Source organism: Anomalospiza imberbis, chromosome 3 (assembly GCF_031753505.1).
Source record: "Anomalospiza imberbis isolate Cuckoo-Finch-1a 21T00152 chromosome 3, ASM3175350v1, whole genome shotgun sequence".
Taxonomy (NCBI): Eukaryota; Metazoa; Chordata; class Aves; order Passeriformes; family Viduidae; genus Anomalospiza; species Anomalospiza imberbis.
In genome coordinates this window covers 595,596-613,450 of record NC_089683.1, presented here as the reverse complement: position 1 = coordinate 613,450, position 17,855 = coordinate 595,596, and the positions used below count along the sequence as shown (strand labels likewise).

General features: G+C 56.7%; 1 protein-coding gene across 3 annotated transcripts in view; it reads left to right on the top strand.

Annotated features, from left to right (window-relative positions):
• Positions 1-17,855, top strand: part of DTNB (dystrobrevin beta) — a 193,242-nt gene that overhangs the window by 16,190 nt on the left and 159,197 nt on the right. For all 3 annotated transcript variants that reach the window (XM_068183104.1, XM_068183103.1, XM_068183105.1), the window contains exons 3-8: positions 113-180; positions 2,030-2,110; positions 5,599-5,816; positions 9,543-9,624; positions 15,452-15,606; positions 17,662-17,767. In XM_068183104.1, the coding sequence (XP_068039205.1) occupies positions 114-180; positions 2,030-2,110; positions 5,599-5,816; positions 9,543-9,624; positions 15,452-15,606; positions 17,662-17,767 (709 nt within the window). In that variant the 5' untranslated portion in view covers position 113. The remainder of the gene's footprint in view (positions 1-112; positions 181-2,029; positions 2,111-5,598; positions 5,817-9,542; positions 9,625-15,451; positions 15,607-17,661; positions 17,768-17,855) is intronic.

The following is a 17,855-nucleotide window of genomic DNA, read 5'->3' as shown; positions in this document are numbered from 1 at the left end:
TCCCCAAACACATCAGACTGTTCCCACTGAGGGACAGAATCCTGCTGCTCACAGCGAGCTGCTCTTGTAACAGAATCCTAACACAAACAGTATTTGCCATTTTTGTCTCCAGAATGATTGAGGAGAGTGGGAAGAGGAGGAGGACCATGGCAGAGAAGAGGCAGCTGTTCATGGAAATGAGTAAGTAGGAAATCTGAAGACATGATGCCATTGATTCTTCCCTGGGACAGCTGCAGCAGATCATCCCCATCCTGTCCCCAAGCCCCGTGCAGGGAAAATCATCCTGGTGCTCCTGGGGGCTGCTCAGGAGGAGAATGAATGCCCAAGGGGAGTCACAGTTGCCTGGGAAGGTCATTTATCCCTGGGTTTTGGGAAGCTCCTTCCTTAGGGAATGTTCACGTCTCTCATCTATGCCAGTGCCTAAGGTTTGTGGAGCACTATTTCAATGAGTAGTGACAGCAGACAGAGCACCTTTGGCCTAAAAAAGAGATTAAAAAATGGCCCTGCAGTGCTGGTGTGACTCGAGGCATGGTTTGGGGGCTGATTTGTGCAGGATCCTCCTCTGGAAAAGAAGAGTTAAGAATTGGTGTTTGCATGACATCACGTTATCCCGCTGTCCTGCAGGAGTCAGGGCTGAAGGGAATTCCTGGGTTAGGCCAGCATGTCCTTAATTCCAGTTACAGGCTGAGGGAGCTCTGACTTAAAACTACGTATTTATACTGGTTTGTTTCCAGAGTAGCATTGTTATGGAATCATGGAGTGGTCTGGGTGGGAAAGGGCCTTAAATCCCACCCCATCCCACCCCTGCCACGGCAGGGACACCTGCCACTGTCCCAGGAGCTCCCAGCCCCAGTGTCCAGCCTGGCCCTGGGCACTGCCAGGGATCCAGGGGCAGCCACAGCTGCTCTGGGCACCCTGTGCCAGGGCCTGCCCGCCCTGCCAGGGAACAATTCCTAATTCCCAGTATCCCATCCATCCCTGCCCTCTGGCACTGGGAGCCATTCCCTGGCTCCTGTCCCTCCAGGCCTTGTCCCCAGTCCCTCTGCAGCTCTCCTGGAGCCCCTCCAGGTGCTGTGAGGCTGCAGTTGGATCACCCCAGAGCTTTCTCTTCTCCAGGCTGAACAATCCCAATTCTCCCAGCCTTTCTTACAGCAGAGCTGCCCCATCCCTCTGATCACCTTGGTGCCCCCTCTGGGCTCTCTCCAGCAGCTCCAGGTCCTTGTGCTGCTGGCCCAGGGCTGGGGCAGCTCTGCAGGTGAGGTCTCACCTGGGCATGGGGCAGAACCCGCCGTGCATGCCATGGTGGGGATGTGTGTGAGGAGGCACTGGGGCCTTTCCCCAAGTCCTGCTCTCAGCAGCAGGTGCAGTGTCGGGGTCAGCTGCTGAGACCCCAGCAGTGTGAAAGTCCTTGTTCCCCTGGCCCGGCAGCCGAAGGAGAGCTCTGGAATGCGTCCCACTGTGCTTTCAAGGTCGTTTATTTCTTCTTATCTAAACATTCTTTCTCTGACCTGCCGAGGTCTGTCCAGAAAGGCAGCCATGGCCATCTGCCCTGCCCTCTGGGCAGTGTTTACCTTTTGTATCAAAAGTTACGGACAGACTGTTTACAACAATGCACCAGTGTCTGACATCTGTGTTGGACAGTGTGTCCCTATCCCAGACCAACGGAAAAGTGTCACCACCACACCAAGACACGGAGGGCAAGAAGGGAAAGAAGGTCAGGACACGCCCAAATCCCTCCGTCTTGTACCCCCTGAACCCCATTCTAAAAACCCCAAAATTCTCCTTTTCCACCCTGTGTCAGTTCAACTACCACACCACTCAAACCCTTGTGGCTTGTAATTCCTCACACAGAGTTGGCAGCTTTTACCACAGGCTAAAATCGAATCCACAGATGTTTTTGACTTCATGCCGGGGTCTCGAGCCCCCTGCCAGGGTCTCGAGCCAGCCAGGGCAGCCAGAGGGATGTCCTGCACTCCGACAGTGCAGTGGGTGGTGCAGAGGAAGCACAGCCAGCTGTGGTTTGTTGCAGGAGCCCAGAACTTCGACGTGATCCGGCTGTCCACGTACAGAACCGCCTGCAAGCTGCGCTTCGTGCAGAAGAGGTGCAACCGTGAGTGCTGCCAGCCTCCTCCTCCCCCCCTGCTGCATGGCTGCTGCAGAGCTGCACCCTTGGAGCGCAGGGTCAGGCCCTGCCAGCTGTGTTCAGCAGGGATCTAACACAGAGCTGAGTATGGAAGTAAAGAGGCAGCGAGCCTTGCCCGACACTCTGTAACGTCTTCCATTTGTTCTGTAATGCTCAGAAAATGTCAAGTCCGAGGGCAGCTGTGGTGTTTCGTGGTGGTTTGTTGCCCTCAGAGCTGGGTGTACATGGTCTCAAGCTCTCTGAGGAGCTGTTTCCTCACGGGGGAGCCCAGAGCAGCCCCAGTGAGCACAGGGACAGTCCCTGCCTGCAGCTGTCCCTGTGGGGACACGTGTGACATCAGTGACCGTGGAGAGCTCTGGGCAGTGCAGGTTCTCCCCTTCTCTGCTGTGGGCTCTGACCTGGGACAGCTGCCAGGTGAATGCCAGGTGAATGCCAGGTGAATGCCAGGTGAATGCCAGGTGAATGCCAGGTGAATGCCAGGTGAATGCCAGGTGAGCAGGATGCACTTTGTGCCCTGCCCCTGCTGAGCTGGACACAGCAAAGAGCTGAGCAGGATAATGTGTGGGAGGAGATCCCTAATCCCAGGGCACAGGAACTGCTGAGGAGGAGGAGGCCAGCAGGAGGGCTGAGGAGGAGGAGGATGCCAGCAGGAGGGCTGAGGAGGAGGAGGAGGATGCCAGGAGAAGGGCTGAGGAGGAGGAGGAGGAGGAGGCCAGGAGAAGGGCTGAGGAGGAGGATGCCAGAAGGGCTGAGGAGGAGAAGGAGGATGCCAGGAGAAGGGCTGAGGAGGAGAAGGAGGATGCCAGAAGGGCTGAGGAGGAGAAGGAGGATGCCAGAAGGGCTGAGGAGGAGAAGGAGGATGCCAGGAGAAGGGCTGAGGAGGAGGAGGATGCCAGGAGAAGGGCTGAGGAGGAGGAGGAGAAGGAGGATGCCAGGAGAAGGGCTGAGGAGGAGGAGCAGGAGGCCAGGAGAAGGGCTGAGGAGGAGGATGCCAGAAGGGCTGAGGAGGAGAAGGAGGATGCCAGGAGAAGGGCTGAGGAGGAGGAGGCCAGGAGAAGGGCTGAGGAGGAGGAGGCCAGGAGAAGGGCTGAGGAGGAGGAGGAGGAGGCCAGGAGAAGGGCTGAGGAGGAGGAAGAGGATGCCAGGAGAAGGGCTGAGGAGGAGGAAGAGGATGCCAGGAGAAGGGCTGAGTAGGAGGAGGAGGAGGCCAGCAGGAGGGCTGAGGAGGAGAAGGAGGATGCCAGGAGAAGGGCTGAGGAGGAAGAGGATGTCAGGAGAAGGGCTGAGGAAGAGGATGCCAGGAGAAGGGCTGAGGAGGAGGAGGAGGATGCCAGAAGGGCTGAGGAGGAGAAGGAGGATGCCAGAAGGGCTGAGGAGGAGAAGGAGGATGCCAGAAGGGCTGAGGAGGAGAAGGAGGATGCCAGGAGAAGGGCTGAGGAGGAGGAGGCCAGGAGAAGGGCTGAGGAGGAGGATGCCAGAAGGGCTGAGGAGGAGAAGGAGGATGCCAGGAGAAGGGCTGAGTAGGAGGAGGAGGAGGCCAGCAGGAGGGCTGAGGAGGAGAAGGAGGATGCCAGGAGAAGGGCTGAGGAGGAAGAGGATGTCAGGAGAAGGGCTGAGGAAGAGGATGCCAGGAGAAGGGCTGAGGAGGAGGAGGAGGATGCCAGAAGGGCTGAGGAGGAGAAGGAGGATGCCAGAAGGGCTGAGGAGGAGAAGGAGGATGCCAGGAGAAGGGCTGAGGAGGAGGAGGATGCCAGGAGAAGGGCTGAGGAGGAGGAGGCCAGGAGAAGGGCTGAGGAGGAGGATGCCAGAAGGGCTGAAGAGGAGAAGGAGGATGTCAGGAGAAGGGCTGAGGAAGAGGATGCCAGGAGAAGGGCTGAGGAGGAGGAGGCCAGCAGGAGGGCTGAGGAGGAGGCCAGCAGGACACGTGTCCCTGCTGCGTCCCTGGGTGTGGTGGCCGTACCCCAGATCCCGTGCTGGTGGGTGGCTCAGCCCTGGACGCAGCGTTCGTTCCGGGCTGTGCTTTGCAGGTTTAGGGTTAAAGCTCTGTTTCCCAGCACAGGGCACGCAGCAATGCCAGCTGCAGAGCTCTGCACAGGGCACTGGTGCCCCACACGAGCCCTCTGGCACCCCTGGGCTGGGATGGGGCCGTGCAGCTCTGCTCACAGGCTGCTCCAGGGGGTGGCTTAGCCTGGCCTTGGTCCTTGTGGGGGTTTTGTGTGGGAAGTACAAAAGCAGGTCAGTGTGAGGAGGGCACGAGCTCACACTGACTGCAGCCCCTTCTGTGGGGAGAGCCAGCAGTGAATGTTGTCACCCTGCGACACGAAACAGCTCACAGGGGCAGGCTAGATGTAAAAGGAAAGAAAAGAACCCAAAAAGGCAAGCTTTATTTTCTGACTCCACTATATATACAACAGCAAAAGTGACCGTGGATTGGAGGGTGAAACTGCCACCTCTCCACCCACACTGGCCAAGCCAACAGTCCATCCATTCTCTCCTCCCACAAAGAAAAGTGCAAAACATGGTTTATATAAAGTGAGAGAAAGTTCAGTAGAAATATGTAAACATCAAAAGACATAAGAAACCTTTAAAATAACTTAAAAACTCTCAAAAGAACAGAACAACAAATGTCACCATGTCCCCGCTCCGCGTGCTCAGCTTGGGTGGCTGCTGATCCTTAGATGTCTTCTCCACTCTCCTGCAAACCTTAAAGCTTGGAAACATTTCAGAATGTTGTTTAATGTGGTTCTGCAGATCACTCACCGTGGTTTGGAAAAGGTTTTCTGCATGTTGTTAACACTCCTGGGATACAGCAGGGAAATTTGGGGGAACGCTTTGGAGCCCCAGACCTGTGTTTATAAAACATTATGCTCTGGGTTTGGGCACTGGATCAACTGGAAACTGTCAGAGTTTAACTGGAACATCAAGTTCCTCCTTCAGCACTCTACGAGTCAGCATGAGGGTGTTCAAAATTACTGTCAACAGTTTGTAGTGGATTTAGAGCATCATCAGATCCCAGAGTGGTTTGGGTTTGGGGAGGGCCCTTAAAGCCCACCCAGTGCCACCCCTGCCATGGCAGGGACACCTCCCACTGTCCCAGGCTGCTCCCAGCCCTGTCCAGCCTGGCCTTGGGCACTGCCAGGGATGCAGGGGCAGCCACAGCTGTGCCAGGGCCTACCCACCCTGCCAGGGAGGAATTGTGGCTGGTGGCTGAAACACTGCATGCTCGGGGGGCGGCTCTGCTCCTGCAGGAGCTGTTTCTGACAGACCCAGGTGTTGAAGGGAGCAGTGAAAGCCACGCCTGGCCACTGCTGTGTCCCTTGAAGAGCTCAGGCTCTCACTTTGTGCACAGTGGCTGTTCCTGCCAAAGGAGAGCCAGCTCTGTTCCCAGGCGGTGCCATCCGTGGGCTGGCATGCCTTGCAGACCAGAAGTGAACGGCTTTTCCTTTGTTTTTCAGTTCACCTTGTTGATATCTGGAACATGATTGAAGCCTTCCGAGATAACGGCCTTAACACTTTGGATCACAGCACAGAGATCAACGTGTCCCGCCTGGAAACCATCATTTCATCCATCTACTACCAGCTGAACAAACGCCTGCCTTCCACCCACCAGATCAGCGTGGAGCAGTCCATCAGCCTGCTCCTCAACTTCATGCTAGCAGCCTATGACAGGCCAGTACTGCCTCCTTGTGCTTGCCCTGGCTGCCTGAGCAGGAGGAGTGTGCCCAGGGCTGCCCTCTGAGGGGACTCCTGCCACTGCTGGGAGCCCTGTGCTGAGCTGGGGCTGGGCTCACACCCTGCCGGGGCCTCCTGGGGGCTTAGCAGTGCTTGGAAAGTGAATGTGTCTCGTTGAATCTTGCTCAGAAAGACCCTTTCTTCACTCAGTCTTGTCAGTTTGCAGCCCCCTCTAGCGTGCTGGGACCCCAGGGAGCTGATTCTCATTTCTTGCTCAGGGCTCTGTCCAGGCACCTGCTCGTGCCCAGTTTTATGTGTTTGTCTCACAGCCTCTCTCTGCAGGGTTTGCTCTGCTGATCCTGAGTAGCTGTGCCCCTCTGTGTTCTCTGAGCAGCAGCTGCAGATCCTTTGCTGCGGTTGGCATTTCTTACTTTTGGCCTTGCCTTTCTCCAAGTCAGCTTTTTTTTTTTTTTTTTTTTTTCCAGTGGGATCTGGCTTCTGCCCCACAGAGGGGATTTAGCCAGGGCAGTGCCCAGCACTGAGTGTGCCAAACAGTTGTTCTGTTTGTGATGCCCAAACTTTGATCCTCTCCTGAAGGGACAGCTTCTTACTGCCACCAAAGAGAAGCTGGGTGTGTCCCTCAGAGAGTCCAGGCTGGAGCACAGTCCCTGCCTCACTGAGGACAAATAAAACCAGCACGAAGCTCAGAGCGGCTCCTGTGCCAGCAGAGCCCAGGGGAGTTTCTGTTCAGTCCTGCTTTGTCCTAGTTAGGACAAGTTGTAAGGCTTGGCTGAGGGTTTGGTTACTCTCAGCTCGCACTAAAAAATACAGGATTTAAACCCAGGAATGGTCACCTTTGGAGGAGCTGCCTCAGAAGATGGAGGCTTTAGTTAGAGGTAGGATTTTGTTCCCTGCTTTCCCCCAGCCCTGTGAGCTCTGCCTTGTCTGGACTCCCAGCAGCAGCAGCAGCTGGGTGCCAGTGTGGGGCAGCAGCAGCTGCATCCTGGCACAGGGCAGCAGCAGCTGGGTGCCAGTGTGGGGCAGCAGCAGCTGCATCCTGGCACAGGGCAGCAGCAGCAGCAGCTGGATCCCAGTGTGGGGCAGCAGCAGCTGCATCCTGGCACAGGGCAGCAGGAGCTGGGTGCCAGTGTGGGGCAGCAGCAGCTGCATCCTGGCACAGGGCAGCAGCAGGAGCTGGGTGCCAGTGTGGGGCAGCAGCAGCTGCATCCTGGCACAGGGCAGCAGCAGGAGCTGGGTGCCAGTGTGGGGCAGCAGCAGCTGCATCCTGGCACAGGGCAGCAGCAGGAGCTGGGTGCCAGTGTGGGGCAGCAGCAGCTGCATCCTGGCACAGGGCAGCAGCAGCAGCTGGGTGCCAGTGTGGGGCAGCAGCAGCTGGATCCCAGCCCAGGGCAGCAGCACAGCTGGATCCCTGGGTGGGGCAGCAGCACAGCTGGGTGCCAGCCCAGGGCAGCACAGCTGGATCCCTGGGTGGGGCAGCACAGCTGGGTGCCAGCCCGGGGCAGCACAGCTGGATCCCTGGGTGGGGCAGCACAGCTGGGTGCCAGCCCAGGGCAGCACAGCTGGATCCCTGGGTGGGGCAGCACAGCTGGGTGCCAGCCCGGGGCAGCACAGCTGGATCCCTGGGTGGGGCAGCACAGCTGGGTGCCAGCCCGGGGCAGCAGCTGCTCTGTGCCTCGCTGTGCCCTGGCAGGGCTGAGGCAGAGCAGGGCTCAGGCTCCCTGTCCAGGAGCTCAGCAGCACGACAGGCAGGCCTTGTGCAAAAATGCCCATCCCTGTGCTGCTGGCATGCTCAGGGTCACAGAGCTCTCACAGAGGGTGCTGGTGGCACCATCACAACCTTCCACATTCCCCTTGGCAGGTACAGTCCCAGAATCCTGGAGTGCTTTGGGTGGGAAGGGACTGTGCCAATTATCCAGCGCCACCCCTGCCATGGCAGGGACACCTCCCACTGTCCCAGGCTGCTGCCAGGCCTGTCCAGCCTGGCCTTGGGCACTGCCAAGGATCCAGGGGCAGCCCCAGCTGCTCTGGGCAATGCCTAGGGTGCCCTTCCTGGGAATTCTGCCTGGCTGGGTGCCCTGAGGAGGAATTTGGGCCCTGGCACAGCTGGAATGCTGCAGTGGCACAGCTGGGGTGCTGCAGCGGGCCCTGGCACAGCTGGAATGCTGCAGTGGCACAGCTGGGGTGCTGCAGCGGGCCCTGGCACAGCTGGAATGCTGCAGTGGCACAGCTGGGGTGCTGCAGCGGGCCCTGGCACAGCTGGGGTGCTGCAGCGGGCCCTGGCACAGCTGGAATGCTGCAGCAGCACAGCTGGAATGCTGCAGCGGGCCCTGGCAGGGCCAGCACGGGAGGGGGAGCTGCCTGGGCTGGGTGAGGAGCTGGGCTTTGCATCAGTGGCAGATCCACGTGGATGTCCCTGCTGTGGGACCCCCCTGCTGCCGAGCCGGGCTGGGAGGATGTGCAGGGTGAGGAAGGAGCCTCACAGGCCTGGCCTGGCTTAAACCAATCCCCGGTTCTGCCTCCAGCCCTGGTTCTTACGGATTCGAGGTCACAGGGGAGGTTTTGCCTTTTTTCCTTCTGATGGAATTCAGGTGGAATGGCACTGGCACAGAGGGTTGGGCAAGTTCCTCACAAGCTGCAGAGTGCAGGGAGGAGTTTGGGGGATCTATAAACTGTCAGGGGGCACCAGGAGAGAGCTTTCCAAGGACAGGCTGTGTCCTGGGAGGAGGCACTGATGGCTTTGGGCACTGGTTTTCCCGGGAACTAATTCCAAGCTGAAGCTTCCTTTGATAGACGATGCATGTCTGTTGAAGGGTGAAAGGGGAGGGGCTGAGGCTGTGACCTGGGGAGCTTTGAATTTCCAGGTGAGCTTTGCCCTGGGCTGATCCCCCAGTGTGGGCAGCAGGGGAGAGGGCATTCAGCCCCTGTGCCCAGGTGAGAGCCCACCTGCAGAGCTGCCCCTGAAATCCTGGGGATTCCAACAGCACAAGGGCCTGGAGCTGCTGGAGAGAGCCCAGAGGAGGCACCAGAGCTGCTCCAGGGCTGGAGCCAGGCTGGGAGAGCTGGGGCTGCTCACCTGGAGAGGAGAAGGATCCAGGGAGAGCTCAGAGCCCCTGGCAGGGCCTGGAGGGGCTCCAGGAGAGCTGCAGAGGGACTGGGGACAAGGCCTGGAGGGACAGGAGCCAGGGAATGGCTCCCAGTGCCAGAGGGCAGGGATGGATGGGAGATTGGGAATTAGGAATTGTTCCCTGGCAGGGCGGGCAGGCCCTGGCACAGGGTGCCCAGAGCAGCCCCTGGATCCCTGGCAGTGCCCAGGGACAGGCTGGACATTGGGGATTGGAGCTCCTGGGACAGTGGCAGGTGTCCCTGCCGTGGCAGGGGTGGCACTGGCTGGGCTCTGAGGTCCCTCCCACCCCAATCGTTCAGGGTCCTGCTCCTCCAGGCCCTTGTCCCAAGCCCCTCTCAGCTCTCTCAGAGACTCCCTTCAGGGGAATTCTGCTTTTCCAGCTCTCTCCACACTCACCCTGTGCTTTCCCCAGCTCTGTGTTTTCCGTGCCAGTCCAAATTCCCTGGCCAGCACATTTAGTTAAGGTTATTTGAAATGCTGCTGGGGGAGGTGGTGGTTGTTATTCCCGTTGTTCCTGGGGCTCTGGGCTGGTTGTGTTTCCATTCCTGTGGAATTCTCACCGGTGCCTTTCCCTGCAGCGAGGGCCACGGGAAGCTGACGGTGTTCTCAGTGAAAGCCATGCTGGCCACCATGTGTGGGGGGAAGATCCTGGACAAGCTCAGATGTGAGTACTCCTGAGGAATCCCAGCCTTTGTGGACTCTTTCCTTTCCTGTGTTTCTCGTGCTGACTTCTGCAGGGGTTTTACTTTGCTGATTCCCTGATCTTTACGCTGAGCTGGAGCTGTGCTGTAAATCCCAGAATTCCGGGGTCATTAAGGTGGGACAATCCCTCCCAGCCCATCCCAAGCTGTGCCCAGTCCCCACCTTGTCCCCAGAGCACTGGGTGCCACGTCCAGGCCTTCCTGGGACAGCTCCAGGGATGTTTGTTCCACGTTCCAGCTCCTGGTTATCCCGAGCCCAGGAGTGAGGAGGCTTCCCAAGCCCATTCCTTTAATTTAAGCTCTTGGGCACTTCTTTAAATGGAGAACTTGAGCGCTGGTTTTCCAATGGGAATGTCCCAGGTGCCACCATTTCCCTGCTTTGAGGATGTTGGAGGCTCCTGTGAATCTCCTGCTTCCCCTGAGGCTCTCTGCACCTTCTCACTCTGTCATTCCAGCTGCTGAGGTAGAATCCCAGGATGGTTTGGGTTGGAAGGGACCTGGGACAGACACCTCCCACTGTCCCGGGGTGCTCCCAGCCCTGTCCCTTGCCCTGAGCCCTGCTGACCCCTGGGCTCAGTTCCTTCCCCCTCTGAGCAGGTTCCCACCTGCGTCCAGCAGCTCTGGGCTGGTGGAACTGACCCACAACCCAAACCCTGCTGGACGAGCACATGGAGCAGGATTCCTCCAGCTGGAGAGAAAACTGGTGGTGAAAGAGTTCTGGAAAGTCCTGAGCAAGACGGGGGAACTGCAAACAGCTGCTCCTTCCCCTTCCAGCTGCTCCTTCCCCTTCCAGCACAGGAGCCCCAGGGTTCCTGCAGGAGCACTGCAGTGAGCAGTGGCAGGTGGGGAAGCAGAGACCAGCTCTGCTTCAGCCTCCCAGAGATGTGGTGGGTGTCAAACACCCTCAGCCCCTGGCTGCTCCTGGAGCCACTTCCAGTGCAGGCAGATCCATCGGGGGCTGCTGAGTGCCCAGGGCTCCCAGGGAGGGAATGTGCCTGCCCAGCCATCTGCTCTGGGGGGGAACAGGCTTCTGATGTGCCTGCCTCAGCTGCTCCCTGGGTCTGGACTTCTTCTGAGCATTATGGTTGTGCTGCTTTGCTGTCCCCCTCTCTTTCCTGTTGGTTTTCCCAGCTTTTACAGAGGCAGGGCAACTGAGAGGCGTTTTAAAAAGATTTTATTCTGTTACCAGTTCTGGTGACTAGTGAGATGTAAAACTCAACGCCATTCCATCAGAAGCCAGCCTATTTCTTGGTTACAATACCTTAGAAATGTCTTCTAGCTTTTGCTACACCGTGCTGCTATCACTTCTAACACTAATCACCTCTGTTTTTTCTCCACGTTGTCTTGCTGCAATGTATTTTTCATAGTCCTAATTCTATAAAATACCTAGTCTTGTTTTATTCTTTACAAATCCATTTCCCACACGTCTCCCTGATTACTGACCCACTTCACCCCCAGAATCTCCTTGCCCAGAAGGATCCCGGCCCAGCCTCCCTCCCCTGAGCAGGCTGGAGCTCTGCAAATCCCGGGAGCTGTGTTTTGAAAGTGTTCTCATCCCATGGTCCCTGTGAATGCTGGGGACAGGACAGTGTCCTGGGAGTGTCCCTGTGGCACAGGGGGCTGGGGGAGCTTCAGAGGGGCCCTTCCCTGGCTCTGGAATTTCCTGGGACGTGCTCTCCTTGCAGAGCAGCTCTGGCAGGGATCCTAGGATCTGGAAAATCCTTCCCAGCCCATCCAGTCCCAGCTGTGCCCAGTGCCCACCTTGTCCCCAGAGCCCTGAGTGCCACATCCAGCCCTTCCTGGGGCACCTCCAGGCATGGGCACTCCAAAGCTGCAAGGTCTGAGCCTTTCCATGGAGAAATTCCTGCTGCTGTCCACCCTGAGCCTGCCCTGGCCCAGCCGGAGGCTGTTCCCTCTCCTCCTGTCACCAGCTGCCCTTTGAGAGGATCTAATTGCATCCTGCTTTTCATCATTTCCAATTTCACTGCCAATTCCCCACGTGGAAGTTTCCCACTTTGACAAGAAACTCACCTTTTTCACTGCAAGACAAATGCTGGTGGGGTTTGGAGGGGTTTTTAATTTCCCCTTGGCACAGCCTGGGCTGCTCTCTCTCATTTTCAGATTTCCATACCTTGAATTTCTCTCTCTTTAGGATGACTTGACTCCTGCTGCCTGTTCAGCTCAGACGAATGTCCTGAGCACAGCCAGGAGCTTTCAGCCCATTTTAAACACAATTGTGTCACGTCCCTGTCGTGTCCCACCCATCCCACCCTGCCAGGTTCTTTGCAGACCTCTAGCTCCTGTGCAGGGGCCACTGCTGCAGGGAATCTGCTCCAGAATGGACTAGGATTCTGGAATTTTGGCTCTCTAATTTTAGTTGTTCCCATTGTTTTCATTTTATGTGCGTTTTCATCTGACTTTTTTTCCACATTCAGTTTTGAGGTTAAGTCTAATCTTTCTGGCTGGCTTATTTTTCTAAAATGCACAATTCCACTGCTTAAAATATTTTTTTTCTTTTCCCCCCATTCCTCCTAATCTGTTTTATTTTATAACATTAATCAAGAGACTTTCATTTCAAGCTGCTCTGTTCAGTCAGTGATACAGATTCCAGGCAGCTTTATCCCCCTTAACTAAGGCATTGCAGGCTTCTTCCTGAGCTCATTCTTTCAGGAAATTGGGATTGTTTCTCCAGTTTACTGGAAATGTGCCTTTCTGAAAGTGTCTTTTTTTCTGAAGCTGCTTTTGATCTCTGAAATGAAGGTTATTTTCTGCCAGCACGAGCTTTTTGATGTTTAATTACTGGTGGTGCCTGAAATAACAGCACAGAGGGTTCAGTGCCACTGCGGAGATCTGGGATCTGTCACATCCCGGGGAATTCTAGGTCGTGTTTCCACTGGTGAAACCTCCCTTTGGAGGGTGCCAGGCTCTGGGTGTGCACCAGGGCCCAGCTGGCTGGGTGAGAGATCTCTCCAAGGAGATGCTGGATCCCAGGACAGTTCTGTTTGCTGGGGCATCCTTCTCCTGTCCTGCTCTCTGCATCCTGCCCCTGGGACTGGCCTTTGCTGGAGTGGAGCTCTGGGGAGGGGATCGGGGACCCCAGGGCTCAGGGACGAGCAGGGACAGGGAGTGGGGCACCTCCAGCACCTCCCTGTTCTCCTTCCATCCTTACAAACACCAGGGAACATCTGCTCAGCCCCTATTTGCTCTCAGGAGCACATTTGACCCCAGAGAGCTGCTTAAAAAGTGTAAAATCCTCTCATCACAAATGTTCTCAGAATCCCAGAATGGTTTGGGCTGGAAGGGATCTTAAATCCCACCCCATTACATCCCACCCCATTACATCCCACCCCATCTTCCCTATTAAATCCCACCCCTGCCATGGCAGGGACACCTCCCACTGTCCCAGGAGCTCCCAGTGTCCAGCCTGGCCTTGGGCACTGCCAGGGATCCAGGGGCAGCCCCAGCTGCTCTGGGCACCCTGTGCCAGGGCCTGCCCACCCTGCCAGGGAGGAATTCCCAATTCCCAATATCTCAGATCCAAAATGGGATCTGATTCCCCTTCCCTCCTGGCCACCTGTGCAGTTCCTGGCGATGAGCTCAGTGCCCTCAGCTTCCATCAGCTCCTGGTGAAGCTGGGGAGGGAATGGAGCCCCAGGAGGGGCTGAGGGAGCTGGGAAGGGAATGGAGCCCCAGGAGGGGCTGGGGGAGCTGGGAAGGGAATGGAGCCCCAGGAGGGGCTGAGGGAGCTGGGAAGGGAATGGAGCCCCAGGAGGGGCTGAGGGAGCTGGGAAGGGAATGGAGCCCCAGGAGGGGCTGGGGGAGCTGGGAAGGGAATGGAGCCCCAGGAGGGGCTGAGGGAGCTGGGAAGGGAACGGAGCCCCAGGAGGGGCTGGGGGAGCTGGGAAGGGAATGGAGCCCCAGGAGGGGCTGGGGGAGCTGGGAAGGGAATGGAGCCCCAGGAGGGGCTGAGGGAGCTGGGAAGGGGCTCAGCCTGGAGAAAAGGAGGCTCAGGGGGGACCTTGTGGCTCTGCACAACTCCTGACAGGAGGGGACAGCCAGGGGGGGTCGGGCTCTGCTCCCAGGGAACAGGGACAGGACAAGGGGAAATGGCCTCAGGCTGGGCAGGGCAGGCTCAGGGTGGACAGCAGCAGGAATTTCTCCCTGGAAAGGGTGCTCAGGCCTTGGCAGGGGCTGCCCAGGGAGGTGGAGGTGTCCAGGGCAGGCCTGGGTGTGACACTCAGAGCTCTGGGCTGGGGACAAGGTGGGGATTGGGCACAGCTGGGATTTTCCAGTCCCAGGGATCCTGGGATGTTGTGCCCCTGCCATGCCCCATGCCCTCGGTGTGCCTTTCCCTGGAGCTCTGCCAGCTGTGCCTGTGGCACGTTAGAGCTGTGCCCCATCCTGGAGCCTCCTCTGAGGGCTTTCTCTAGGTCCAGCTCCAAGCTGTGCTCCCCTGGAGTTCTCCTGGGAACTCTGCTCCCTCTCCATCCCAGCTGGTGCAGGGCAGGAGCTTTGCCCTGGGGTGGGAGGGAGGAAGCAGGGAGTAGGAGCAGTGCCCTGGAGAAATTCTTTCCTGGCAGTGCCATTTTTCCTGACAGTGCCATTTTTCCTGACAGTGCCATTTTTCCTGTCAGTGCCCTGGATAAATGCTGTCCTGGCAGTGCCCTGGATAAATGCTGTCCTGGCAGTGCCATTTTTCCTGGCAGTGCCATTATTCCTGGCAGTGCCCTGGATAAATGCTGTCCTGGCAGTGCCATTATTCCTGGCAGTGCCATTTTTCCTGGCAGTGCCCTGGATAAATGCTGTCCTGGCAGTACCAATTTTCCTGGCAGTGCCATTTTTCCTGGCAGTGCCCTGGATAAATGCTGTCCTGGCAGTGCCATTTTTCCTGGCAGTGCCATTTTTCCTGGCAGTGCCATTATTCCTGGTAGTGCCCTGGATAAATGCTGTCCTGGCAGTGCCAATTTTCCTAGCAGTGCCAATTTTCCTGGCAGTGCCATTATTCCTGGCAGTGCCATTATTCCTGGCAGTGCCATTATTCCTGGTAGTGCCCTGGATAAATGCTGTCCTGGCAGTGCCATTATTCCTGGCAGTGCCACTTTTCCTGGCAGTGCCCTGGATAAATGCTGTCCTGGCAGTGCCAATTTTCCTGGCAGTGCCCTGGATAAATACTGTCCTGGCAGTGCCAATTTTCCTGGCAGTGCCCTGGATAAATGCTGTCCTGGCAGTGCCCTGGATAAATGCTGTCCTGGCAGTGCCATTATTCCTGGCAGTGCCAATTTTCCTGGCAGTGCCATTATTCCTGGCAGTGCCCTGGATAAATGCTGTCCTGGCAGTGCCAATTTTCCTGGCAGTGCCATTTTTCCTGGCAGTGCCATTATTCCTGGCAGTGCCATTATTCCTGGCAGTGCCCTGGATAAATGCTGTCCTGGCAGTGCCATTTTTCCTGGCAGTGCCATTATTCCTGGCAGTGCCATTTTTCCTGGCAGTGCCCTGGATAAATGCTGTCCTGGCAGTGCCATTATTCGTGGCAGTGCCCTGGATAAATGCTGTCCTGGCAGTGCCATTTTTCCTGGCAGTGCCATTATTCCTGGCAGTGCCATTTTTCCTGGCAGTGCCCTGGATAAATGCTGTCCTGGCAGTGCCATTATTCGTGGCAGTGCCCTGGATAAATGCTGTCCTGGAGCAGTGCTGCTCCGAGCCCCGCTCAGGGAACCCCTCGGGGCGCAAGGGGCCCGTTCCCGCAGTGATCCCGTATTCACTGGGGGGCTTTATTGTATTTTCTTACAGATATTTTCTCTCAGATCTCAGATTCCAACGGGCTGATGGTTTTCCCCAAGTTTGAGCAGTTCCTGAGGGAGGTGCTGAAGCTGCCCACGGCCGTGTTCGAGGGGCCCTCCTTCGGCTACACGGAGCACTCGGTGCGCACCTGCTTCCCCCAGCAGGTCAGGGATGGGCTCGGGCGGGGGCAGTCTGGGGATTTGGGGATCAGGGATTTGGGGATTTGGGGTCAGGGATTTGGAGATCAGGGATTTGGGGTCACGGATTTGGGGTCTGGGATTGGGGATTTGGGGCCTGGGATTGCGGATTGGGGATTTGGGATTGGGGATTTGGAGTCTAGGGATTTGGGGATTGGGGATTTGGGGTCTGGGATCAGGATTTGAGGGTTTGGGGATCGGGGATTTGAGGGTCTGGGATTGGGGATTTGGGATCTGGGGATTTGGGGATCAGGGATTTGGGATCTGGGATCAGGGATTTGAGGGTCTGGGGTTTGGGGATTTGGAGATCAGGGATTTGGGGTCTGGGATTTGGGGATCGAGGATTTGGGGTCTGGAATCAAGGATTTGGTGTCTGGGGATTGGGGATTTGGGGTCTGGGGATCAGGGATTTGGGGTCTGGGATTAGGGATTGGGGATTTGGGGATTGGGGATTTGGGGTCTGGGGATTTGGGGTCGGGGATTTGGGGATTGGGGATTTGGGAATTGAGGATTTGGGGTCTGGGATCGAGGATTTGGGGTCTGGGACTGGGGATTTGGGGTCTGGGATCAGGGATTGGGGATCATGGATTTGAGGGTCTGGGGTTTGGGGATCAGGGATTTGGGGATTGAGGATTTGGGACCTGGGATTGGGGATTTGGGGATCAGGGATTTGGGGCCTGGGATTGGGGATCCGGCATTTGGGGATAGGAAATTTAGGGTCTGGGATTTGGGGGTCTGGGATCGGGGGTTGGGGATTTAGGATTGAGGATTTGCAGTCTGGGATCTGGGATTAGGGATCCAGGATAAGGGATTTGGGACCAGGGATTCGGGAATTCAGGATTAGGGATCTGGGATCAGAGATTCGGGATCTGGAATCTGGGATCAGGGATTTGGGATCTGGGATTCCCAGGGCATTGGGGCTGGGGGTCACTGAGGTCCCCTGTCCAACCCAAGCACTTTGAAACAGTCCAAAATAAGCAATTGAAGGATTTTCTGTCATTTCAGTCGATTCCCTCTTTGAAGGGCCACCCCTCTTCCCCATCAGATCAGGAATGACTCGTTTCTTTACCAAAACCTAAACCGTGCCATTTTCACTATTTTCCTTGATTTTTCAAAGCTTTTTCACTGTGTTAAGACAATTAGTTTCAACAAGTCACTTCCAGGATCTGTTCAAAATAAACACCTTCTGTGCAGCAGTTTATTTTTAAATCCATTGCAGTTGTATTTTAATTGTTCCAATGATTTGTTTGTCGTTTGAGGTAATGTAAATAATATAACTAATCCTTAAATCAACTGTAAACATGAACTTGATTGATCTTAAGCCTAAAATTAAATGTTTAGACTCTGGGCATGATGATGCTCCAGAAGAAACATTTCTCCAGCATTTGATGTAAAATTTATAGTGACTAAATATAAGTTAATTAGCAATTAGCATATTTGGCATATGACACAGTAGGAAACAGCCTTTGATTTCAGAATCAGTGAGGCTCCAGATTGACATCTGATATTGGGAGTTAGGAATTGTTCCCTGGAGGGGTGGTGAGGAGCACAGGGTGCCCAGAGCAGCTGGGGCTGCCCCTGGATCCCTGGCAGTGCCCAGGGCCGGGCTGGACACTGGGACTTAAAAAGTGAAAGCTCCTCTCATCAGAAATGTTCTCAGAACCCCGGAATGGTTCAGGCTGGGCGGGCTCTGAAATCCCAGCCAGTGCCAGCCCTGCCACGGCAGGGACACCTCTCACTGTCCCAGGAGCTCCCAGCCCCAGTGTCCAGCCTGGCCTGGGACACTGCCAGGGATCCAGGGGCAGTGGCAGGTGTCCCTGCCGTGGCAGGGCTGGCACTGGATGATGTTTAAGGTCCCTTCCCACCCCAAGCACTCCCCGATTCCGTGCGTGTGGCAGTACAGGAGGATTCCTGGCAGGCACAGCCCGTGTCCCAGAGAAGGGCTCGGGCTGCAGAGGCCGTGGCAGTGGCTCTCAGGACGTCTGGCTCTGCAGCCCAGTGCTCCCTGTGCTCTCCCTGCAGAAGAAGGTGATGCTGAACATGTTCCTGGACACGCTGATGGCTGACCCTCCTCCCCAGTGCCTTGTGTGGCTGCCCCTCATGCACAGACTGGCCCACGTTGAAAATGGTAAATGCAGCCTTCTCCTGCTGGGGGCACAGCAGGGCTTTGCTCCCACGTGGGGATGCTCTGTCCTTGCCCCTGTAAGCAGCAGCTC